Consider the following 25,223-nt stretch of genomic DNA (forward strand, 5'->3'; position numbering starts at 1 on the left):
AATGAAATGGACTTGGTTGGGACTCAGGTCAATCAAGACTAAAGGATAAAAGATAATATTGACTGTGTTTTAAAACTTCAACTTCTTTGTGAGACCAAAGGAAGAGACTCTTATTTGATGCAAAATCTGTATTTTCTGTAGCACACTATATAATTTAACTAGTATGGTCAGTTTATTCAAACATCATAATTACATGGAACGTTGACTAGGGGTGAAATCTAGTTGGTTTGTACAGGTTATTGTGAAGCCCCAATACGTCCCAGAGTAATTTGGGCAGAGAATAAAAAGTATTTGCAAAGCCCCCTTGAGGAACTGGGGGAAAATGTGGTAATATTAAACTTCCCCACCTGGGGAATTCCTGATATTCTTGCAAGCCTTGGGGACTACCAGTTTAGTAGGCTGAGCCCTTGATCTTGGGACTTGCCCCTATGAAGCTTGTTACTGCAAAGGAGAGGTTAAGCCTATTTACAATTGTGCCTGAGAGTCACCCCCAGGTAACCTCTTTTGTTGCTCAGATGTGGCCTCTCTCTCTCTAAGCCCACTCTGCAGGTACACTCATTGCCCTCCCCTCTACATGGGACATGACTCCCAGGGGTGTAAATCTCCCTGGCACTGTGGAATATGACTCCCAGGGATGAGCCTGGACCCGGCATTGTAGGATTGAGAAAGACTTCTTGACCAAAAAGGGGAAGAGAAATGAAACAAAATAAAGTTTCAGTGGCTGAGAGATTTCAAATGTAGTCAAAAGGTCATTCTGGAAGTTATTCTTATGCATTATATAGCTATCCCTTTTTGGTTTTTGGTGTATTAGAATAGCTAGAAGGAAATACCTGAAACTGTTGAACTGCAACCCAGTAGCCTTGATTCTTGAAGATGACTGTATAACTATGTAGCATACACAGTGGGACCATGTGATTATGAAAATCCTGTGGCTCCCACTCCCTTTATCCAGTGTATGGATAGATGAATAAAAAAATGGGGACAAAAGTAAATGAATAATAGGGGGGAGGAGTGGTATGAGATGTTTTGGGTGTTCTTTTTCACTTATATTTTTATTCTTTTTATTTTTTGAAGTAATGAAAATTTTCAAAAATTGATTGTGGTGATGAATGTACAACTACATGATGATACTGTGAACAATTGAGTGTACACTTTGGATGATTGTATGGTATGTGAATACATCTCAATAAAATTGCATTTAAAATAAAAGAGCAACTAAATACTAATGATTAAGATTTTGTTGGATAAGTAACATCTAAGAAGTTTTCATATCCCAAGAACTAATTTTCACCCCTTCGGGGAAATACACCCCTCATGGTGAATGAATGCCTTCAAGTTTACTTTGGGGGAGTTGGATGAGTGGGCTTTTGTATGATGGAAGAGCTAATAGGGAGAGGGAGCTGTCTCCATCTGCAGGTCACTCTCTGAACTCAGTAGGTGGGTAACTAGCACATTGTCCTTAGCTTGGGGCCTTAGCCCTAATTCTGGGACAAATGGAAACATATGAACAGTTCTATTTCACATTTTTTATTTTAATAAAACGTCAGTCATCTATTCATTTAAAATATATCTTTTTCATGCTACTATGCTCTAGGCCATCCTTATATCCTGATACAGAAAGAAGGTGGCCATTCTCCCATCTTGTCTTTCCAGGATCTACAGATGAGAGGTTCCCAGTGCGACAACCTGGGTTACTCCAGACCGTATCAGCTGGGGACGCCATCACCTTGAGTTGCACTGTAACAGATTCACTTGAGAATGGACCTGTCATGTGGTTCAAGGGAACTGGGCCAAAGCGGAAATTAATCTACAATTTCAAAAAAGGTGTCTTTCCCAGAGTAGAAGAAATGGGACACACCACCAGTGCTGACAACACAGACTTTTCTATCCGCATCAGAGAAATCTCTCTCACAGACGCCGGCACCTACTACTGCGTGAAGTTCAGAAACGAGAGCCCTGACTCGGAGTCCGTGTCAGGTCTGGGTACCCATGTGTCTGTGACTAGTGAGTATGTCTCCTCCACCCTCTGGTAGATGATATCCTCCCAGGAATAATGCCCTCCATTCACTGAACAACTGCTCTATGCCAAATATTACTGAAGGTACAATATGCATTTGATCTTATTTCATTCTCTCAACAAACTATGAGTTAGATATCTTACAGGAGGGGACATGGATACTCAAAAAGTTTAATGGGGCGATGAGGGACATTTTGGATGATCTCCCAACATTCACCCCACCTCAATGACTAGATTAAATCAATTCTGGTAAGTCCATTCACCCTGCCAGTGGCTAACTCAAATAGGCGACTGGCTTAAGCCAACCTGGGTCCATAACACAAAAGGATGATCTTGCCGAGGGATCAGGGCAACCAAAGCAACTATCCCTCTTGATGGATGCAATAGGAATCATCTTGCCCCAGATGCTCCAAGAAGACACCTCATGGCCATGAGGGGAACCAAGTTAAAGAAAATTCTCTGCTTTAGATGACTATAGAGAGAGAAAGGAGGTCTCCAAGAACATTGCTAGGCTACATACCATTCCCGGACCCATTCCACCTCTTGACTCCCACACATGGGAGAAAAAACATGTTGTTTAAGCCAGTTTGCTTCAAGTCAATAGTGTCCTAAGGGATGCCAGAAGATGAAGGCCCACAGCCACTCAGCAGTGAAGTGCAAGGATAAATCCGTTTTTTCTGTTCCCAAAGCCTTACTCTTAGTGTTTCACTAGCTGGTATGACCCAGAGTGGAAAGAGAACTTATTACTCCTGCCCTCCACAAATCAGTCCTGGGGAAGCATTTGGATTAGACTTTCCTGTGTCATGTGCCCAATATTTCATTTCCTCATTGTCTCCAGGGAGAGGAGGTACAGTGATAGAGAGCCCATCAACCCAAAGGAACAAATGCTAAGCAAACTGAAAACAACATATGTCCACCACAAGTTCCAAACCCTTCAGTTAACAGATGAAGAAATTGAGACCTGGCTTGCTAAGTTACACAGGCCATTGAAACTAGAAACCAGGTCTCTTTTCCCCAGAATCTGTTGGGGTTCTAACTTTATTTCCTTTCTAAAAAGAAGATTATAATTTACAGTACAGGTATGAGAGTGAAGATGATTTAGGGGGAGGGTATTATGAGTAGGTTTAATTTCTCTAGTAAAAGCCAAATACCTAGCCTCAGAAATACATGCCATTTCTACATAATAAATAAAAACACATACACATACACATACATTTTTAATGTTGAACTATGTATTAATTTCCTGTGGCTGCTATAAAAATATATCATGAAATTGAGAGCCAAAAACAACAAAAATAGACCTGTGCGGGCAGCTACATATTTATATACTTGTTTTCCTTTCTTACCAACTTCTTTAAAAGATATAAAAATTTTATAAAATAATAATTATAACAACCTATTGTTGAGTTTGTAATATATATAGATGTAATATGTATAACATTAATAACACAAAAATGGAGGGAGACAGAGCTATAGAGGAGTAATGTTTCTATATCTCACTGGCATTAAATTAATTTAAAACTGAAGCTGATTCTGGTAAGTTAAGACATGTATGGTAAACTCTAGAGCAACAGTAAGGAAGTAACTCAGAGAGTACACTGAAAGGCACGTGTGGCTTGAGATCGAGAGCTGCCCCCGCCACCACCGAATGGAGGCCTGTACCAAAGCCCATTCTTTGTGCATGAATGTCCCTGTGCAAAGCTGAAGAAGCCACCCTGGGTGCACATGCTGATGGTGGTGTCTTGCCTACTTATCACCAAAGGAATAATTTTGATGTTATTGTTGGACCTTCAGGTGTCCACTCTATGACTAATGAACATGAGCGTCAGGGGCCAGTGGTTTTCCTGGCCTACAGAGTAAATGGACAGTATATCATGGAAGTACTTGCACCCAGCTTCCTCTTAACAGTGGGAGTTTTAGGATTCATAGTCCTGGACCGATCCAGGGCACCAAACATTCCAAAACTCAGTAGGTTTCTTCTTCTGTTCACTGGATTTATCTGTGCCTTATTGAGTTCTTTTCTTGGGTAGAGTACTCATCAGAACAAGACGGCCAGGCTGTCTGATGGATTAGAGTGCCTTTTGAGAACAAATCAATGGATACTGGATTTGCTCCTGTTAATGAAGTTTTAAAGGCTGTACCAATCCTCTAATATGAAATGTGGACAAAGATGAACAGCAGCTGAGGAAGAAGCTCTAGTAAAAATATAGGAAGCTTATTAAAGCTTGGACTGGAATTTCTTCTTGGTAATATCAGAGAGACAATCTTATCACAGTATTTTCTCCTGCTGACCCATGCTGGCATACCAACAAGGTTAAATGGCACCTTCTTCCTTGTTTTTTACTTCTAGAAGAAAATATACTCCATTTCTACAACTATAATATTGAATAAAGAGATTTTTTTTACAACCTTAACATTTTCTGGAGATGGAATTTCTAATTCTCAGAAATTAATGTAAAATCAGGAAGCAAGATACTATAACCTGAGGACTCTGGACAACTGATCAGCTTTACCTATGGTGCTTTGCCTTTAAACAGAGTGTGTGATAGTACATTATTTCAGATATGTATGTACGATTTTTTCCCAAACAGTAAAATATATGAAAGGAGCAGAAATAATTTTTCTAACTAAGGAAATACACTGGAAAATATCAATAAATAATTAGAAAGCTATGACAGAAAATATTCACTCTTGCAAAAGAAAGCAGCAAAGGAGTAAAAGAGGAACAAAAAAGAAATGGTACATACAGAAAACAAAAAGTAAAATGTCAGACATAAATATGACTATATCAATGATAACACTAACTATGAATGAATTAAACAATCAGTCTAAAGGCAGATCTTGTTAGACTGGATTTAAAAAAAAACAAGATCCAACTATATGCTATCTACAGAAGACACTTTACAAAGAGATGGCAAGTAAAAGTAAGTACAAGCTATATCATGCAAACAGCAACACAAGGAAGCCAGAGTGGCTATACTAATAGCAGACAAAACAGATTTTAGTATAAAAAAAAATGTTACTAAAGATAAAAAGGGATATTTTATAGTGATGAAATCTCAATCCATCAGGAAGATAAAATAATTATAAATAGATATGCACCTAACAACAGATTATAAAAATACATGAAGCAAAACCTGACAGAAATGAAGGAAAAAATAAACAATTCAAAAATAATAGTTGGATATTTCCAAACTTTACTTTCAATAATGGAGAAAACAAGTTGGCTGGCCGCCATCAGTAGGATGGACAGCGGCCCACATTCCTAGTACAGGTCCCTGGTATCTGGCCTTGGACACAGCAGGGCACATCTAATGTGCAAATTTTAGCATGTATGTATGTCTGTTCCAACCTATCTGGTGGCCACTTGCAAGACTGACCCAAGGCATTCATCTGTTTCACCCAACCTGGAATTCAGAATGAAGCAGTGTGGAGAAGCAGCATGGAACTTAGCATGAGGTATTAGATTGTGGTTGAGATACACAATAAAGCACTCGGGGCATGGGATGAAAAGCTGGGGAGCATTTTTAGGGGAGATTAGGACATCCAAAAGCATTCATGCATAGTGAGGAATTTTGAAAGCCACATTAATATCCAGGGCAGGATTCATTCAACAGCAAATTTGAACAGGGAGAAGAAAGAATCAGCAAGCTTAAAAGTATACAGTCTGAGGAGCAGAAAGAAAAAGGAATGAAGAAAAGTGAACAGAACCCAAGGGACACCATGAGGCATACCAACAAACCCATTATGGGATCCCAAGAAGGAGAAGAGGGAAAAAAAGGCAGAATATTTGATGAAATAGTGACTGAAAACTTCCCAAAGTTGATGAAAGACGTGAATATACATATCCAAGAATCTCAATGAACTCCAAATAGTATAGTCTTAAAGTGATCCACACTAAGACACATTGTAGTCAAACTATCCAATGCCAAAGAAAGAGAATTCCAAAAGCAGCAAGAGAGAAGCATACAAAGGAGCCTCAATCAGATGAAGTTCCTATTTCTCATCAAATACCATAGAGGCCAGAAGGCAGTGGAAAGACATATTTAAAGTGTTGAAAGAATAAAAACTGGCAACAAAAAATTCTATATCCAAAAAACTGTGCTTCAAAAATAAGGGAGAGAGAGAGAGGATCTAAGATGGCAGCATAGAGAGGAGTGGAAGCTAAGCAGTCCTCCTGGAACAACTAAAAAAAAAACAGAAACAACTAGTAAATAATCCGGAATAACTGCAGGGGGACAGACGTGACTGTCCACTCATCATACACCAACCTGAATTGGGAGGACTGCCCGAGATCACAGCATAAAATCTGTAGGTAAGAACTGTGGATCCAAATCAGGAGACCCCTCCCCCACAGCCCAAGCTACAAAGCCTCGTGGTGCCAGAGAGAAGCTTTCTCCCAGCAAGCGAATATAGCTCAGCTGAGCTCCAACTGGGGTTTTAATTAGCGAGTGTGAACTGCTCACTATGAGGTATGAATCCCCAACAAGTAGACAGAGGCTTTGGGTGACGACTGACCTTGGAGAGCCAGAGGGTCGCTTGGACTGGGTCTGAAGGGGACTCTCTATTCCTTTTTCAACTCAGTGGAGAAAGCCTCAGCCATTTTCAGTTCCCAGTTCTGTGACCCAGACAAGGGTATAGCACAGGCAGAGAGAGACCATTGAAATGCTAATGACCTCCCCCTAAGGCGTCTATCTTCTCTAAGAGGAAAGGGGTGGAGCCCAGCTCTACTACCTGCCTTTCATTCAGAACTCACACCAGTCAAGAATTATAGGCTAACAGGCGCCACCTGCTGGGCAGAAAAGCACAGTGACCAGAGGCATCAGAGGGTATACCAATTTTCTAAGACACACCCTCAGGGAAACTGGATACTGAATATTTCTTCCTTCTGGGACCTTAGCCCATTCTGGTCTGGAGAGGCCTGATTGGGGTAACCAAGGAAACCATGCCTAGACAATAGAAACCTACAACCTACACCAAGAAAAATGAGGTTATGGCCCACTCAGGGGAACAAACTTGCACTTCAACTGTGATGCAGGAATTGAAACAACTAATAATAAGTGAATTCAAAAAGTTTAGGGGAGATATGGTGAAAGAGCTGAACCATACAATGAAAACACAGGATGTACATAAGTTAGAAATTGAAAGTTCAAAAAACCAACTGGTGGAATCTATGGAAATGAAAGGCACAACACAAGAGATAAAAGATACACTGGTAACATACAACAGCAGATCTCAAGAGGCAGAAGAAAATACTCAGGAACTGGAGAACAAGGCAGCTGAAAACCTACACACAAAAGAACAGATAGAGAAAAGAATGGGAAAATATGAGCAACGTCTCTGGGGACTTAAAGACAAAACAAAAAGCAAGAATTTTTCTGTCATTGTTGTCCCAGAAGGATAAGGGAAAAGGGGCAGAAGCAATAATAGAGGAAATAATCAATGAAAATTTCCCAGCTCTTATGAAAGACATAAAATTACAGATCCAAGAAGCGCGTGTACCCCAAACAGAATAGATCTGAATAGGCCTATGCCAAGACACTTAATAATTAGATCATCAAACATCAAAGATAAAGAGAATCCTGAAAGCAGCAAGCGAGAAACAATCTATCACATACAAAGGAAGCTTGATAAGACTATGTGTGGATTTCTCAAATAGAAACCATGGAGGCAAGAAGGGAGTGGGGTGATATATTTAAGATACTGAAAGAGAAAAACCACCAACCAAGAACCCTATATCCGGCAAAACTATCCTTCAGATATGAAGGAAAGCTTAAAACATTCTCTAACAAACAGACTGAGTTTGTGAACAAGATACCTGCTCTACAGGAAACACTAAAGGAAGCACTGCAGACAGAAAGGAAAAGACAGGAGTGGGAGGTTTGGAAAACAATTTTGGGAGATAGTAGCACAGCAATGTAAGTACGCTGAACAAAGATGACTGTGAATATGGTTGAAAGAGGAAGGCTGGGATCATGTGGGACACCAGCACAAAAGACGAACGATAAAGACTGGGACTGTGTAACTCAGGGAAACCTAGGATACTCAATGATTGTAATAAAAGGTACAAATATGTTTTTACATGAGGTAGAACAAATGAATGTCAACATTGCAAGGTGTTAAAAATAGGGTGGGATTGGGGGGAAAATACAATCAATGCAAACTAGAGGCTAGAATTAACAGAAATATTGTATTATGCTTCCTTTAATGTAACAAAAGCAATATACCAAAGCTAAATGCATATGGGGGTTGGGGAATAGGGGAAGGGTATGGGACTCCAGGCATCGGTGATGTTGTCTGACTCCTTATTTTACTTTAGCTTAATGCTATCTTTCCTTTTGTCACCTTCTAGCTATCAAGTTTTTTTGTTGGTTGGTTGGTTGGTTTGTTTTTCTCTCTTTCTCTTGCCTTTTTCTTTTGCCTCTCTGCCTTCTTTGACTCTTCCTCTGTCTTTATGGAAGAAATGTCCTTATATAGAGAGTGGCGATGGTGCTTAATACACAAATAGGTGACTATATGGGGAACAAACGATTGTTTACCTAGGACGGAATGTATAGTATTTGAACAAAACCATCTTAAAAGAAATGGGTTGATGAAGAAACCCTGAGGGCACCATACTGAGTGAAATAAGACAGACACATAAAGGCGAATATTGCAGGGTCTCACTGATATGAACTAATTATAATATGTAAACTCATAGACATGAAATATAAGTTACCAGGATATAGAAATAAGGCTAAAGAATAAGGAGCAGTTGCTTATTATGAGCAGAATGTTCAACTAGGATGAAATTAAATGTTTGGAAGTGGACAGGGGTGATGGTAGCATGTTGTGAAAATAACTAACAGTGCTGAAAGTTGTGTGAAGGTGGTGGAAAGGGTAAGCTCAGAGTCACGCATGTCACCAGAAGGAAAGCTGGAGGTTAAAAGATGGGAATGTATAAAACAGCGAATCTTGTGGTGGACAGTGTCTGTGATTAACTATACAAATATTAGAAATCTCTCTCATGAACTAGAACAAATGTATGTCACTATAACTAGAGGTTAATAATAGAGATGCATATAGAGAAAAATATATATACCTATTGCAAACTGTTATACTACAGTTAGTAGTATTTTAACATTCTTTCATCAACAGTAACAAATGTACTATACCAAAACTATGAATCAATAATGGAGGGGGGGCGTGGTTAGGGGTATGGGAGGATGTGAGTTTCCTTTTTTTTGTCTTTGTTTCTTTTCTGGAGTAGTGAAAATGTTCTAAAAATTGAAAAAAAATAACTGTGTTGATGGATGCACAGCTGTATGGTGGTGCCGTGGGCAACTGATTGTACACTTTGGATCTTTGGATAGTTGTATGGTATCTGAACAATCTCAATAAAAGGAAGAAAAGAGGGGGGTTAAAGGGGGATGGGATGTTCTGGGTGTTCTTTTTTACTTTTTATTTTTATTTTCTTTGGAGTAATGAAAATGTTCAAAAATAGATTGTGGTGATGCATGCACAACTATATTATGGTACTGTGAACAACTGATCGTACACTGTGGATGATTGTATGGTATGTGCATATATTGAAATAAAACTGAATTTAAAAAAAAAATAAGGGAGAAATTAAAACATTCCCAGATAAGCAAAAGCTGATGAGGTTTGTTACCACTAGACAAAGGCAATTGTGATGGGATTTTTCCAGATTAAAAGGATCTGAAATGTTTCTGTTCAATGAACTTGGAATAAAGTTCAAATTCAGTTCATTTTTTAAAAGTTGGTTCTTTTAAAAGATCAATAAAATTGACAAACCTTTAGTTAGATTGTTGTTGGGGGTTGAATCATGTCCTCCACAAAAGGCATGTCCAGGTCCCAACATTTGGTCCCCTGGGTAAATAGGAAAGCCCTCTTGAAGATGTTTCTTCAGTTGAGGTGTGGTCTAACTGCATCAGATTACTGGTGTCCTTTATAAGCAGAGTGAAATTCAGACAGAGAGAAAAAGAAACCATGGGGAATAGCCAGAAGCTGGAAGTCATGGAACCTGGAAGAGAAAGAAGTTGCCGCCAGGTGCATTGCCATGTGATGGTAAAGCCAAGGAACCCAAAAAACATTGCCAGCCAGCCAGAAGATACCAACCTCAGGAGGAAGCAAGCCTTCTAGGCTCTGAAACCATGAGCTGATAAATTTCTGTTATTAAGCCAACCCATTGTATGGTATATATTTTAGCAGCTAGGAAACTAAAACAACTGTCAAAGAAAAAAAGAATATGCAAATAACTAAAATCAGAAATGAAAGTAGGGACATTACTACTGACCTCACAGAAATAAAAAGGATTATGAGAGAATACTTTGAACAATTAGAAGACTTAGTATTGTTAAGATGTCAATATGACCCAATGATCTACAGATGCAACACAATCCCAATCAAAATTCCATCAGCCTTTTTTGCCGAAATTGAAAGCCAATCCTCAAATTTACGTGGAAGTTCAAGGGGTCCCACATTGCCAAAACAATCTTGAAAAGGAATAACAAAGTTGGAAGATTCACACTTTCTGATTTCATAACTTTCAAATCTAAACAGCATGGTACTGGCCCAAGGATAAATATGTAGACCAGTGAAAGAGAACTGAGAGTCCAGAGTCCATTTATGATCAATTGATTCTCAACAAGTGTGCTAAGGACATAAAATGGGGGAGAATAGTCTCTTCAACAGATGGTGCTGGTAAAATCAGATATCCATAAGCAGAGGAATGAAGTTGGACCCCTATCTTACTCAAAACAAATCAAGAGTTAAATATAAGAGTTAAAACAATAAAATTGTTAGAAGAAAACAGAGTTGTAAATATTCATGACTGGATTTGGCAATGTTTCCTTAGCTATGACACCAAAAGTATGAGCAACAATAGAAAAAATAGATTAATTGCACTTCAGCAAAATTTGAGACTTCTGTACATCAAGAGATTTTCAAGAAAGTGAAAAGGCAACATCCAGAATTGGACAAATAGTTGCAAATCATACATTTGATAAGGGTGTAATATCCAGAATGTATAAAGAACTCTTAGAATTCAACTATAAAAAGACAAACAATCCAATTACAAATGGACAAAGGACTTAAATAGGCATTTCTCCAAAGAAGATATATAAAAGGCCAATAAGCCCGTGGAACAGTACACAGCATCACTATTCATTAGAGAAATGCAAGTCAAAACTACAATGAGATACCACTTCACACCCACTGAGATGGCTATTATTTAACAAACGGAAAATGCCACGTGTTGGCAAAGATGCAGAAAAATTGCCAATATTCCAGCATTTTAGATTTAAAAAATAGCAATTGCATATGATTCAACATAATTCTCTTCATGAGATTAAATAAATCATTTCTATTCCCAGTTTGCAAAGAATTTTTAAACATGAATGCAAATTGATATTTTAATGCTATTTCTACATCTATTGAAATGATCCTATGATTTCTAATTTCTTTAGAAATTAAATGTGAGGAATTAAATTATTTGATCTTCTACTACTGATTCAACTTCCCATTCCTGGAATAAAACCAACTTGGCGATGGTGTTTTATTTGGTTTGCTAAAAATTTTCTTGGGATCTTTGCATCTATGTTAATAAGTGACAATGATTTATGATTTTCTTTTTTCATATTATACTTGTTGAAGTTTTGTTATGGATGTTGTGCTATCTTAAAAAAAAATAAGCTTGGAATTATAGCCTTGCATTTGTCAGGGTTCCCCAGAGAAACAGAACCAACTGGAGATATTTATATTATATCATATTATATTTATTATATTATATTGTATTATATTATAATATATATTATATTATATTATATTATGATTTATTTTTTTAAATTGGCTCATCCAGTTGTTGGGACTGGCAAGTCCAAATTTCCTTGGGCAGGCCAAAATCTGTAGGGCAGGGAAATTCCAGTAAGAGGGACATTGAAGTCTTGAGTCTGGATTTCTTAAGGGAAACTGAGAGGCTGAAAATTACAGTAAGTAGTCTTGAGTCTGAAATTCGTAGAGGAGGTGAGCAAAGTGGAAACTCAGAGAGGAGTAGAGGGTGTACTCTTGAGGCAGAATTTCTTCTCTCTGAACCCTCAATTCTTAGCTCTTAATACCTCCAGCTGATTGAATGAGGCCTACCTACTTATCAAAGGTAAGCTCCTATAGATGTTAATCCTATCTACAAAATAACTCCACAGCAACATCTAAACCAGTGTTTGACAAAGCAGTAGGACCATAATCTAGCCAAACTGACACATACAATTAGCCATCACAATCCTCTTTTTCTAATCTCTGTAAAAGCTTGTGTAAGATTGCAATTATATTTATTACTTGAATGATTGGCAGATCTTGACAATGAAACCATTTAGACCTAGAGTTTTCATTATAGGAAGAATTTTTAAATAATTGATTCAGTTTATTTAATGGTCTTTGGGCTGCTCCTATTTTCTATTTCTTCTTGAGTCCATTTTGAAGTTAGCTTTTTCTAGGTGGCTTCCCATTTCTTCTACATTTTGAATTTTCTATTGGCAAAAGATCCATACCAAGGCCCCCTTTTCATTCTTTTCTCGCCCCGCTGTCTCTCTTATGATTCTTACCAGAAGATTATGAATTTTTCAAAGAATCAGCTTTTTGGTTTTGTTAAACCTCTCTCTTTTGTGCTTGTTTTCTGTTCCATGAACTTCTACTCTTACACTTATTATTTCCTTTCTTCTCCCCATTTATTGCTTGCTTTAAATTTATGATGCTTCTCATCATATTAAACTTCATTATAATCAACTTTAAAATCTTCAAAGTCCATTTTACAAATCTCAAGGAATTGTGTTTTTAGGTTCTTAAAGCTCTTTCCTGACCCAAAGTAATAAAAATTTTCTTTTATTTTTTCTTCTAATAATTTTACCAATTTTCAGATTTAAGAAATTATTCTGTTTAGAATTTATATCCAATAAAATGTAGTAATCATTTTTTCAAATTTTCCCTCTAAAAAACTAGCTGTCCCAACACCATATGTTGACTTATTCATTTTTTCCGCTGTTCCCCAAATCCCCACATATACATGGGTTTTCTATTCTGTTAGTCTCTTAATCAACATGTTCCTCAGATTTTCTGTCTAAGTTTACATTACAATTTTTCTTTCTTCCCCAATATTATTAGTTCACGGCTTTTTCTTGTTTCAGAATCTCGGTACATTATTGAATAGATAGTGAGAGCAGTTTTCCTGTTGCTGCTGATTCAAACGGGCATTCTTAAAAAGTTTCACTTTAGGGGAAATGATATGTTACTGTAGGATTTTAGTGGATACATATCAGGTTAAGAAAATCCCCAAATATCACCGGCTGTCTAAACCTTATTAATTGGCAACGGGGAGTAGGAGTCATCAAATCGAAAGTGAGAAAAACATGGCTCCTGAGGAAAAAACCTAGGAGTTCAGAGAAACCTGTGTTCCAGTCCTGTCCTGCCAGTGGCTAAGATGTTCCTTTCCTATGCTGGTCTCCATCGTCATACCCAACCACAGACCTGTCAGAATTAAAATGATGTAAAGCACATAGAATATCGCCTGGATCACTAAAGCTAATTGTTGATTAATGTTCCTTCCTGCAGTTCAACCCTCCCTGCCTGTGATAATAGGCCCCTTGGAGAGGGCCCTACTTGGACACACCATGAATTTCAGCTGCGTGTCCTTCGGCTTCTTTCCCAAAAACATCACCCTGAAGTGGTTCAAAAACGGGAAGGTGCTCCCATCCTCGCAGACTCACGTGGTCCGGGTAAAGGACAGCAACACCTACCAAGTCTCCAGCACCACCGAGGTGCTTCTAGCGCCAAAGGACTTGCACTCCCGGGTCACATGCAGAGTGAACCACACGAGCTTGCCTCACCCTCTCCGTGTGAACACCGATTTGTCTGAGAACATCCTAGGTAGGTGACCCCACACCCAACCAGGGCTTTCCCTGGCTTCGGAACCCAGTTCTCCCCAAATCTGCTTCAGGGCATAAACCTAACTACTACCTAAATACTAACAGGGCCTTCCCGTAGTTGAGCACCTGCTGTGTGCTGGATCAGGGCTAAATAAATGACCACAACATAATAAGACAGATGGATCTGATTGTTTCCTGTTGCCTGAGCCTTTGTCCTGTGCTATTTCAGTGCCACCTACCATGGCTATTTTTCAACAGCCCATCTCAGAGGACAAGATAAATGTCACCTGCAAGGTAAAGGACTTCTACCCTGAGGGTGTGCGGCTGACCTGGCTGAAGAATGGAGAGGTCTCCCGGACAGATAAGGCCCTGACCCCCACCAGGAACAAAAATGGACTGTACAGTGTGCAGAGCTCAACCCTGGTGAACAGAACGGGTCAAACGGAGGAATCAGTGCTCACCTGCCAGGTGGAACAAGATGGGCGGCAGAAGGCCACTGCAAAGACGACATTTTTGGTCTCTGCTTCTTAGGACAAGGCTAATTTAAGGAGGCACCACCATCTTTCCTTAAAAAAACTTTCTTTTCAAACATAAGACATTTTAAACTGTTAAAGCAAAGCCTGCTCACACACGCACACTCAAAACAATCTGAACATTCAGAATTGTATAAATATCTATTAGAAACTAAGTGTCTGTTAGAAATCAAGTACAACCGTTCCAACCCCGCAAAGGGATCCCCTATTTAGGTGTTGCTGCACATCCTTTTAAGGTCTCATCCAGATACAAAGTGGGTTTCAGATACTCAGTGGTGGGGGCACTGGGTAATTAAAATTAATTGGAGACTCCTGCCAAGCCGGGGAGGCTATAATTCCTTGAATGACTCCTTAACATTTTTTTTGCCACGGGTTTTTGTGTGTGTTTCCTCCGGTCCTGGTTGATCCCAGAACTTGGTGATGAGCAGGGCAGCCTTGAAACTCTCCCAACAGGAGCACGTCTATACTCACTAGCAGTGTAGACATACACCCCTGTGCCCTGATGTGTTGTTCTCCTCACCTCCAGAGGGGACTCTGGGTGTCCTGGGTGTCTGGATATTTGTCATTTCTTGATCCAGAGGGCAGCAGGGATGAGCAGAGTATTTGATAAATGTGGAATTGACTGTCACTACCTTGGGACCCTGGAAATTTCCTGAAATTGCCAGGCCTTGATTTTCTCACCCAAATGGAGGTAACAATGCCCATCTCATTGGATTCTGCTGAGGGACAAAGAAGGCAATGCAAGGTAATTAAACGATTGAGGCCCCTCCTTTTCCTAAACGAGGCCCAGCCCAGCAGTGTGAGCTACGTGTCTGGGTGACCTGAGTTCCTGCCTTAGTCTCCGTGCCAGGGAGGGGCACAGAGCAGTGGGAACAGTTGTCACTGATGGGCCCCAGTGGCCTCAGATGGGGAGAGTGGGGGCCCTGGGGGATGGGCTCCCCGTGCTGTCTGATGGCCTCCTTCTCTGTGTGGATCTCGTCCTAGGCCACAAGGTGCTGCTGGTGATGGAGATCTCTACCCCTCATTGCTAGAAGCAGCGGGCCAGACTGGGAGGGGAGGGGAGGGGGCAGACCACAAGGAGGCAGAACAAGGTGGTGGTCACAGCCTGGCCCAGGAGCAGGTGAAGGTTGGGGAAAGGGGTCAGTCCAAGAAGGGCCCACAAGGCCACATGGTGCCAAGTTTCATCTGTAGGTAAGAAAGGGACACACAACTCATATTTCCCAGGAATCTCCTGAAAGCCTCTAAGGAGCTCCAGCTCAGGTGTGGTAATAAGGGAAGGGTTTGCAAAAGGCGTCTGTGGGGCAGAAAAGGGGATAAGGACTCAGGGAGGGAGCTATTTGATCTCACAGGGTTGGCTATTGAGTTGCCACCCTGCCCCAGATCAAGCACAGTTGCTGGCATGCAAAGGAGCTTAGTAGACATACGTTGAGGACGGATGGACATGCTTCCCCACAGCCACTCCCTTCCTGAGGAACTAGCCTAAGAGAAGGGCCATCCATCTGGAAGCTCCACAGGCTGCCCCTCACAGGCCACCTGCCTCCCACGCTCCTCTCCACACCACAGAGCCCCCGGGGCAGGGTCTCAGCCAAGTGGTTCCATAGGAGCCCCAGGGGCTCACCCCATCTCCCTTGGAAAGGAGAACAAGGGGGCATGAATCCCACCCTCATGTCTAAGTCCTTGTGGGATCCTCCCCTCTCCCTGTTGGCCCCAATTCCAGCTCCTCCAGCTCACATGATTTGTTTTTGAATCTTCATTGGGAAGAATCATTTTTATAGCATCCTACGTTCTTCTCAACACTACTTTTAAAATATAGATGCTCTTAACAGGTTGTATTGGTTTTCTGTTGTTGCATAACCAACTATCCCCAAGTTCAGCAGCTTTAAAACAACAAATATTTTCTCCTGGGAGTCTGGGTGCAATTTAGCTGGGTTTTCTGGCTGAGGAGCTCCCACAGGCTGCAGTGAAGGCATCGGCTGGGGCCCCGTCATCTGAAGTCTCAACTAGGGAGGATGTCACTCCAAGCCGACTCAGGTGGCTATGGAAGCCTCAGGTCCTTACTGATGGTTGGTAAAGACACTGGTTCCCTGCCAGGTGGGCTCGCGACACAGCAAGCCAGTGGGAGAGTGAGAGAGGGTGAGCAAGACACCGGTCACAGTCTTTCTCTAACCTAATCTCAGAAATGACCCCACCACCTTTGCTGTATTCTCTTTATTTAGAAGTGAGTCACTAGGTTGAGCTCACACTCATGGGAGGAGAGTGCACAAGGGCATGGATTCAGGAGGTGGGGAACGTTGGGAGTCACCTTAAAGACTGCCTGCTACAGGCACCCCAAACCTTGGAGTCATCCTTGGTCGCCTTTCCCTTCACGCCCACATCCAGTCTGTCAGCAGATCTCATCATCTCTACTTTCAGAACAGACCCAGGACCTGGCCAGTTGTCACCACCTCCACTGCCACGACCTTGGTCTACGTCAGTTATGACTCACCTGGATGACTGCACAGTCCCCTAACCCCAGTCTCCAGTCTCCCTGCTTCTGCTTACACCCCTCAGGCAGCCAGAGGGATCCTAATACTCTTCAAGCTCCCCAGTGGTTTCCTATCCCTGAAAACCAAAGGGAGACCTACAATAGCCCACCAGGCCCTACCCATCTGCCCACACCTCTCTGACTTCATCTCCTGCCACTTCCCATTTGCCCACACAGAAATGGCAACCACCTCCAAAGAACTAACTCATCGCCCACCAAAAGCCATTGCCCTGCAAGAAAGAGACATGAGGGTCCCCTGCACTCTGAGCAGGGAGTGACAACAAAGCCAAGGGCCCCCGTCACTCATTGCCATTGTCTCTGGCTAATTTTTACCACTGATGCCTCTCAGGGGGATTAAGGCCCATTCCTTGGGAGCTCTATTAAAATGTAGTGCTGGCCCCAGGAGCTCTCTTCCTGACACCAGCTGTGCAGCTCATCCGAGCCCAGAGGTTCAACTGTTACCAAGGCTGAACACGCCCTCCACTATCCAAGGTTCCAGGGCAGAGCCTCCACCCAGCACGTGCCCCGGGCTCCTGGGGAAGGAAGGGCCACTAGTGCCCCTGAGATGGTGTGAAGGGCCCAGGAGTCAAAGCCTCAGCATGAGAGGGGCCTGCCGTGGCCTCTAACTCAGTCATTTCTTCACACGTGACTGATTCCCATTTCACAATCTAGAAAAAGGAACTGTCACACCCTCACAGCCCTTTCCTCTCATCACAGCACTTCCTCTTATATTATGGAAGACAAGCTTCACTTCTCTCCACAAGCACAGGACTGGCGTCTCCCCAGGACAACTTTAGGACTCAGCAGGCTCCAGGGCCCGAGGATGCCTGCCCCTGCCTCCCAGCCCTGCCCGCCTCTGATTTCCTTGCTGCTGCCTCTGCTGCTGGGACTCACAGGTGAGTGTGGCCGCCCTCAGCTACCAGCGTGCAGGGATGCTCACCTGGCTGGGCAGTACTGGGAAAACAGTACAAACAAATCCTGCCAGAATTCCTATTGCTTGGAGAAGTCCTTTCCTCTCCCACCTAGGTCCAGGCAGGATTTATCCCACCCAGACATTCTCAGTGACAGGGGCCCCCAGTCCCCCCCTCACCTCCCATACCCCTGACACCCTTTGAAGGCTCATGACTTCCTGGGGCTTGGCCTGCAGGCCTGTAGTCATCCTGGGGGAGCAGGTGGGGTGCAGCATCTGACTCCTCAGTCCTGCTGGAGACCTAGGAGGCAGGGCTGTCATAATTGAAACAAATATACACGTGTGTGTGTGTGTGTTTGTGTGTGTGTGTGTGCATCACAAGTACTACATAGGCAGTGGAGAACTTTTAGGATAGAAAAATTGGTAAATTGTGCTTTTTAAAACTGTTAAGGCACCCAGAATCCCAGTGTCCTAGGATTCTGTTTCTGGTGCGGGAGTTTCCCCTGACCCTCCCATTCCCTTCTCCCCTCCTTCTCCCAGCCGTGTCAGCATCTCAGTTAAGAGGCATCTGGTTAAGTGGATGAAAGCACAAATATTTTTCAAACCAGCCTGCAGGGTTCAAATCCAAGTTTCATTCCGTATATGCTGTTTGACTTTGAACAAGTTACTAAGCTTCTCTGTGCCTCTGTTTTCTTGTCTCTAACATGGGGATAAATAATAATACTTTTCTAATAGGATTGTGGTGAAAATTAAGCCTGTTGGTTTCATACATTTGAAACTGTAGGATAATGCATGGCCCAAGGCAGCTTCCATATGAGTTTTGGCTGTTACATCTTTCCGGGGTAGCGTAAGTGCAAATATGAACACATAAAAAAGGTCCTTCTGGGTGTGGCCACGACAGCAGGCACTTCCTCTGTGTCCTTCACTAGCCTGTGACTTCACTTCAAACCCACAGCCGTCATGGGAAATAGGAATGACCCGTCATGTTTGACAAAAGAGGAAACCGGAAGTAGAGGTGAGGTGTTGCCTCCCAGAGTCACCAGGCTCCTCAGGGCTGAGCTGGGCTGTGAGTCCAGGCAGCCTGGTGCCCAGTCCAGGGGCCTCTCCCACTGGACCCCAGGTCAAGAGAGGGTGGTCCCTCTCAGAAGTCTTTATACGAGCCAGGCACGTCCCTGCGTGTTTCTCAAAGGTTCTCTCGTTTCAATCTCACAGCAAAACTGCAGGAGAATTCTTAATTTCCACGGTGTATATATTGTATTTGTAGGAAAATGGAGACTCAGAGAGGTTAAGTAATTTTCTCAAGGTCAAACAGGAGGCATTTGAATCTAGAGGAGGAGATTCCACAAGCCCTTGCTTGAACCTCTTTCCTGAGCTGCCTCCACATCTACTGAGTTTTTAACAAAAATAGAATTATATTAAAAATGCTTTGTTTTGTGCTCTTTCACTTAATAATAAATTGGAGACCTTTTTCCATGTCAATATATATGTGCTTATGTCATTGTCAATACATGAATCCCCAATTATATTTCTACATTATTGTTTTTAACAGCTACATACTTTTCTTTGGTGTGAAGTACTATCATTTGTTTAACTAATTCCCTATTCTTAGACATGTGCCTTGCATCAAGCTTCTCTGTATTATAAATATACTATGTCTGTAAATATACTTATAAATATAGATGGTGGATATTTCTTTTGAATAAGCCTCCAGAAAAGAATTGCTAGGCCAAAGGGCATGAGTGCATGTCAAAGGCTTTAGAAATAATGAGCTTTCCAATAAAATATGGGTCTCTCAATGTTATTAATGCAGATAACCCTACACATGCCACACATCAACAGCAGCAACGACAGGAGGACATGTTGACCATTTTTGACCAAAAGAGATTAAAGTCTTTTCCTCTGCTTGGTAAAACATGGGTGTATCAAGAGGCTCTTGAGAGCATACATGCAGCGTGCTGCGCACGAGGCCAGCTTATGCTCTGCACTCAGTAAATGAAAGCTGTTGATAAACGTTTGTGAGAACACACTGGAACAGGGAGGACGGATAACTGCTCTGCGTTTCCCTCCAGGAGCGGCAGGACAGGAGGAGGAGGAGCTGCGGGTGACTCAGCCTGACAAGTCAGTGTTGGTCAAAGCCGGGGAGTCGGTCACCCTGCGTTGCAGCCTGTCCTCTCGGCGCCCACCCGGGGACGTCAAGTGGTTCAAGGGGGCTGGGCCAGGCCGGGAATTAATCTACGAATTCAAAGGAGGCCACTTCCCCCGAGTAAAAACTGTTACAGACCCCACAAAGGGAGGCAACATGGACTTTTCCATCCGCATCAGTAACACGGCGACGTTTGATGCCGGCACCTACTACTGTGTGAAGTTCCAGAAAGGGACCCCAGACACGGAGTACAAGTCTGGTCCCGGCACCCGGGTGACTGTGAACGGTGAGTCCAGATCCCTGAAAATCCAACCCATTTTTCTAAGACAAATCACAACCCCCAGGGCCTCAGCCCTCGTGCCAAGAATAAATATAGGAGATGAGGACAGGGAGAGCTCATGATGAAGAGCAGGAATAAAATATAATCTCAGGGCCATCCATCAGCAGAATCCTAACGCTTTAGAATCTTACATCTTCCAAAGAACCACAAAAGAGGCGGGAAATCATAGCGGGTAGAAGTACAGTCTCCAGGCCCAGATGGTCTGGGTTCAACCTCCAGTTCTGCCATTTACATTTAAATGTGATCTAAGGTGAGTTTCTTAACTTTTCTGTGACTCAGTTTCCTTACTTGTTAGATAAGGATGATAATTAGGATAACAGTACCAACCTTGGAGACTTGTCCTGAGGATTATAAATGTAAAAGAATTTGTAAATGTAAAACACACAGAAGAGTGCCCGTTCCATAATAATTATTGTGTTTGTACATATTGTAGTATTCAGGATATTAAAACCAGTTAGACTTTAAAACATAATTTTAAAAGCCAGAATGTTAGAATTATTGAGGCAGAAAATTATAAAAATCACATTTTTAAATGTAGAATAAGTTATCCCTATCTTCCTTAAATTTTGACCTTGATTTCTATAAGGAATTCTTGATTTCTAAAAGGAAAAAAAAATGTCCTGTGTGTTCTTGGATTTGGGACTGACTGGCACAACCACGACTGAAGACACAGCCTATAAGATGCTCAACAGCATTCACTTAAGGAAAGCCTGGGAAGGCCTGTTTGTATTGATGAATTAATGGTTACAAAAATCTTCTTAAAAAAATGAATCTGATAGTTAACTATAATAGAACCATATAACCACATAAGCAAACATAGACAGAATTGTTTAATCTTTAACTTTTTAACAGCTTATGACCATGGAGAAACAAAAACAACATGGTAGACAGTCCTTGGGAATAAAAGGAATATCATATATGTTTCAAGTAATGAAAACACAAAGTGTCATACATAAAGCATTGGAAATGAGATCAGCATGTATCAAGGGCAACATTGGAAGCTAGAAAGCAAGGATTAGTGCCTTCAAAATTCTGAAGGAAGATTATTTCCAACCTAAAATTTTATATCCAGTCCAACTACAGAGTAAGTACGAGGAAAAGTAGCCATTTTTAGACATGCAAGGCAGTCAAGAATGCCTTTCATGCACCTGTTATGCTTTACCAAAACAGGAGTAAACAAAGAAAAAATAAGAATGGGAACTAGGAATAGGGGATTGGTGACTCTATATAGTTAGCATAGAGAGTCACTTGGCTATTCCAGAACAGGAGACCTGAGGGCTCCAAAAGGGATATCTTAAAAGGACAAAATTGCTAGAATATTACAATAGTCTTCAAACAAATGTGTGCTCAGCATTTCTAACACTATCTAACGCTGTATTGAAGTATTATCCAATGCTTTTGGGAAGGAGAAAGCGATAAGAAGCATAAGAATTATAAAGAAAATGGAGAAAGTGTCTCTCTTTGTAGATGACATGCTCTGGAAAACTTAAAAGAATCCATATTAAACTATTACAAACAATAGGAGAATTTATTAAAGTAGCAAATTATAAAATCAACAAACAAAAATCAATAGTCTTCATATATACAAAAAAAATGGAAGAAAAAAGCAGTATACAATATCAAAATAAAATACTGGTGGCTACTTTTGCCAAAATGGAGAGATATGGACCAGATTTTCTTTCCAAATAAAAATATGGAAAAAATATATGAAACAATGGTTGACAAGACCCTGGACATCAGGCAGTGAAGGACAGTGATCCCTGAGATATAGGGAACAAATGAGAGGAGGCCTGTAATTGTCCCAGTTTACTCTCTGGCAAAAACTTCCAGGTCACCATGCAGGAAGGGAGGACTCAGTGGAGCCTGGAGGGCTCTCTCAGTTGAAGAGGAGAAGCTGGCAATCCAGGGAAGCCAAGGTGGTTAGAATTTTCAGGGCAGAGCCACAAAGATGGAAGAGCTTCACAGACGAAAACTCTAAAGCTCGGCAAAGGGTCCCCTCAAGTATCCAGCTGAGTTCTAAAAAGTGTATACATGGGAGGAAACTGCTTGGGGCCAGGGGAAAACCCCTGGAGCTCCCACAGGGCCAAGAATAGTGCCTGTTCCCATCAACCTGAGTGAAAAACTTCAAAATTCATGGGGTATCTGGTAGAGGACTCAGAAGCTTGCTGACTCAGAAGAAGGGAAAAAATTTTGCCCTAGACTAAAATGATTCTGTGTCCTTGCCTAACGAAGCTTAAATGAAAAGAGGTGAAACGATCAAACTGTTTCCAAATAACTTATCCATATCCCAAAGCAAGGTTTAAGAATATTTATAGGAATACAAAATATGCACCATCATCCCATAAAATAAAATTCACAGTGTCCGGCATCCAATAAAAGATTACCAGGCATGCAAGCAAAGAAGCAGGAAAATATTTTGTATAACGAGAAAAATAAATCATTTGAAACATAACCAGAGAAGACAGAGAAAATAGAATTAGTATACAAGAATATTAAACTTATTATAAGTGTATTCTATATTTTCAAGACGCTAAAGGAAAGATTTAACATGTGAAGTAGAGGCATGAGAAATATTTAAAAGATCTATATTGAACTTCCGGAGATGAAAATAACAATCTCTAAGATAAAAAGATCAACTCGATGAAATTAATGGCAGTTAAGACATTAAATATAAATACATATATATATATATATATATATATATATATATATACATATATGTATATGAATGAACTTGAAGATAAAGCAATAGAAACTATCCAAGAAGACACACACAGAGATAAAAGACAAAAAGACAAAAACAAAACCGAGTATCAGTGAGCAACCTAATAAACATGTATTGGGGACCCCAAGGGAGAGGGGGAGCAGAAAGACTATTTGAAGAAATAATTCCTTAATATATGTCAAATATGAGGAAAACTGTAAGTTCACATATCCAAAAATCTCAGCATGCCCCAAGCACAAGAAACATGAAGAAAACAATACCAAGTTACATCATAATCAAATTACATAAAACAAATATGTAAGAGACATTAAGAGCAGCCAAAGAAAAAAGAAATATTACACACCATTAAAATAAAATATTTGGCAAGATATTACTTACATGAGTTTATTTCAGCAGTTTATGATTCATGAATCAGGCAGCATCCAAGCCACATATGGAAAGGAGCTCCACTAGAGGGGGGAGGGAGTGTGTGGGAAGGGGGAGCTGATATAGGGCAAATGCAGAAGGAAATGAGAAGATGTTCTGATTGGCTAACGGCTAAGCTTCCTTTTTACATATGTGGGCGTTAAAATGTATGGTATGTGTTCCAGTTTGCTAATGCTGCCATTAAGCAAAATACCAGAAATGGATTGGCTTTTATAAAGGGGGTTTATTTGGTTACAAAATTACAGCCTTAAGGCTATAAAGTGTCCAAGGTAAGGGGGTCCCTTCGCTGAAGTATGGCCAATGGCATTCGGAAAACCTGTGCTAGCTGGGAAGGCACGTGGCTGGCATCTGCTCCAGAGTTCGGGTTTCAAAATGGCTTTCTCCCAGGACGTTCCTCTCAAAAATGTTACTCTTAGTTGCTCTTGGGGCGTTTCTCCTCTGTTAGCTTCTCTGGAGCCAAAGTCTGCTTTCAAAGGACCAAATCTGGTCCCTATCCCTCCATTTTGGCAAAAGTAGCCGTCAGTATTTTTTCTTCCTTTTGTGTGTGTGTGTGTGTGTGTGTGTGTATGAGAGCTATAGATTTTTGTTTGTTGGTTTTATAATTTGCTACTTTAATAAATTCTCCTATTGTTTGTAATAGTTTAATATGAATTCTTTTACATTTTCCAGATAGCATGTCATCTACAAAGAGAGAGAGTTTCTCCTTTTTCTTTACAATTCATTTCCAAAATGTCTCTGTAAGCTGCAGCTCCTCTCTCAGCTCCTGTGCACTCTTCAAAGTGTCCCTCTTGGCTGTAGCTAGCTTGCTCCTTCTGTCTGAGCTTATTTAGTGCTCTAGTAAACTAATCAAGGCCAAATGGGCAGGGCCACACCTTCATGGAAATTATCCAATCCGAGTTATCAACTACAGTTGGGTGGTTTGCATCTCCATGGAAACACTCAGTCAAAGAATTACAATCTGATCAACACTAATATGTCTGCCACACAAGACTGAATCTAAGATAATGGCATTTTGGGGGACATAATACATTCAAACTGGCAGAGTATGCTTATCCATTCAGGTAAGCTCTCTTGACTGGACCAAAACTGGTTTAGTACCCGGTGTTGCTTATTGTTTCCTTATCTTGGAAAGTCCCTGTAGGTCAACTATTTTGTTTTCTGGAAAATCTTGTCTCAGAAAGGGACTCCTTCTAGCAATGCCCAACACAGATGGCCGTTTTATTTTACTTAACAATACAAAGGAACAAAGATAAATATGACAGCAGATTCCTCAAGGAAAATGATGCAAACCAGAAGACAGTAAAGAGACTTCTTCAAAAAGAAAAGAATAATTTAAAAATCAACCTAGAATTCTTTACCCAGCAAAAATCTCTTTCAAAATGCAAGCAAAATAAAGACTTCATCAAATACACAAAAGCTGAAAGAATCCAGCAGCAACACATCTGCACTACAAGAAATATTCAAAGAAGTCCTGCAGGCAAAGATAAAATGATACCAGACTGAAATCTAAAGCTACACAAAGTAATTAAGTACATCAAAAATGGTAATGATACATAAAGACCTTTTTCATATTATTTAAATCTACTTAAAAATAATTGACTGTTCAAACCACATAAAATAACAATATATTTTGGGGTTTGTAACACGCACAGAAGTAAAATGTACAACAATAGCACAAAGGCCAGGAAGA

The 25,223-nt window shown here is 41.0% G+C and overlaps 2 protein-coding genes and 1 pseudogene across 8 annotated transcripts in view; all 3 read left to right on the top strand.

Annotated features, from left to right (window-relative positions):
* Window positions 1–1,131: 1,131 nt before the first annotated feature.
* LOC119515213 (signal-regulatory protein beta-1-like) lies at window positions 1,132–14,803 on the top strand. Of its 3 annotated transcripts, XM_037811066.1 has the most exons (4): window positions 1,132–1,168; window positions 1,654–2,004; window positions 13,619–13,933; window positions 14,162–14,803. In XM_037811066.1, the coding sequence occupies exons 2-4, from the start codon at window positions 1,770–1,772 to the stop codon at window positions 14,461–14,463; spliced, it is 852 nt and encodes a 283-aa protein (XP_037666994.1). In that variant the 5' UTR covers window positions 1,132–1,168; window positions 1,654–1,769; the 3' UTR covers window positions 14,464–14,803. The 3 variants fall into 3 exon arrangements, with proteins under 3 accessions (XP_037666994.1, XP_037666992.1, XP_037666993.1); XM_037811064.1 differs by lacking the exon at window positions 1,132–1,168 and having other exon boundaries at window positions 1,417–2,004; XM_037811065.1 differs by lacking the exon at window positions 1,132–1,168 and having other exon boundaries at window positions 1,417–2,004; window positions 14,191–14,387.
* On the top strand, window positions 2,083–4,669 carry LOC119515946 (annotated as a pseudogene).
* A 2,898-nt stretch (window positions 14,804–17,701) lies between the features above and the next one.
* LOC119515513 (signal-regulatory protein beta-1-like) overlaps window positions 17,702–25,223 on the top strand; it is a 32,139-nt gene continuing 24,617 nt past the window's right edge. For all 5 annotated transcript variants that reach the window (XR_005213065.1, XM_037811541.1, XM_037811542.1 and 2 more), the window contains exons 1-2: window positions 17,702–17,885; window positions 19,969–20,328. Coding sequence is in view for 4 of the 5 variants with exons in the window: in XM_037811541.1 (XP_037667469.1) it covers window positions 17,723–17,885; window positions 19,969–20,328 (523 nt within the window). In the remaining variant the exon portion in view is untranslated. The remainder of the gene's footprint in view (window positions 17,886–19,968; window positions 20,329–25,223) is intronic.

This window comes from Choloepus didactylus, chromosome 19, assembly GCF_015220235.1.
Source record: "Choloepus didactylus isolate mChoDid1 chromosome 19, mChoDid1.pri, whole genome shotgun sequence".
In the NCBI taxonomy this organism is placed as follows: Eukaryota; Metazoa; Chordata; class Mammalia; order Pilosa; family Megalonychidae; genus Choloepus; species Choloepus didactylus.

What these genes read in the sequence shown, in the direction of transcription:
- LOC119515213 (XM_037811064.1), top strand. Translation starts at nt 1,494, where the DNA reads ATGGAAACATATGAACAGTTCTATTTCACATTTTTTATTTTAATAAAA. An exon ending in TACCCATGTGTCTGTGACTA is followed by an intron (nt 2,005 to 13,618) that starts GTGAGTATGTCT and finishes TCCTTCCTGCAG; the next exon opens with TTCAACCCTCCCTGCCTGTG. An exon ending in TTTGTCTGAGAACATCCTAG is followed by an intron (nt 13,934 to 14,161) that starts GTAGGTGACCCC and finishes GTGCTATTTCAG; the next exon opens with TGCCACCTACCATGGCTATT.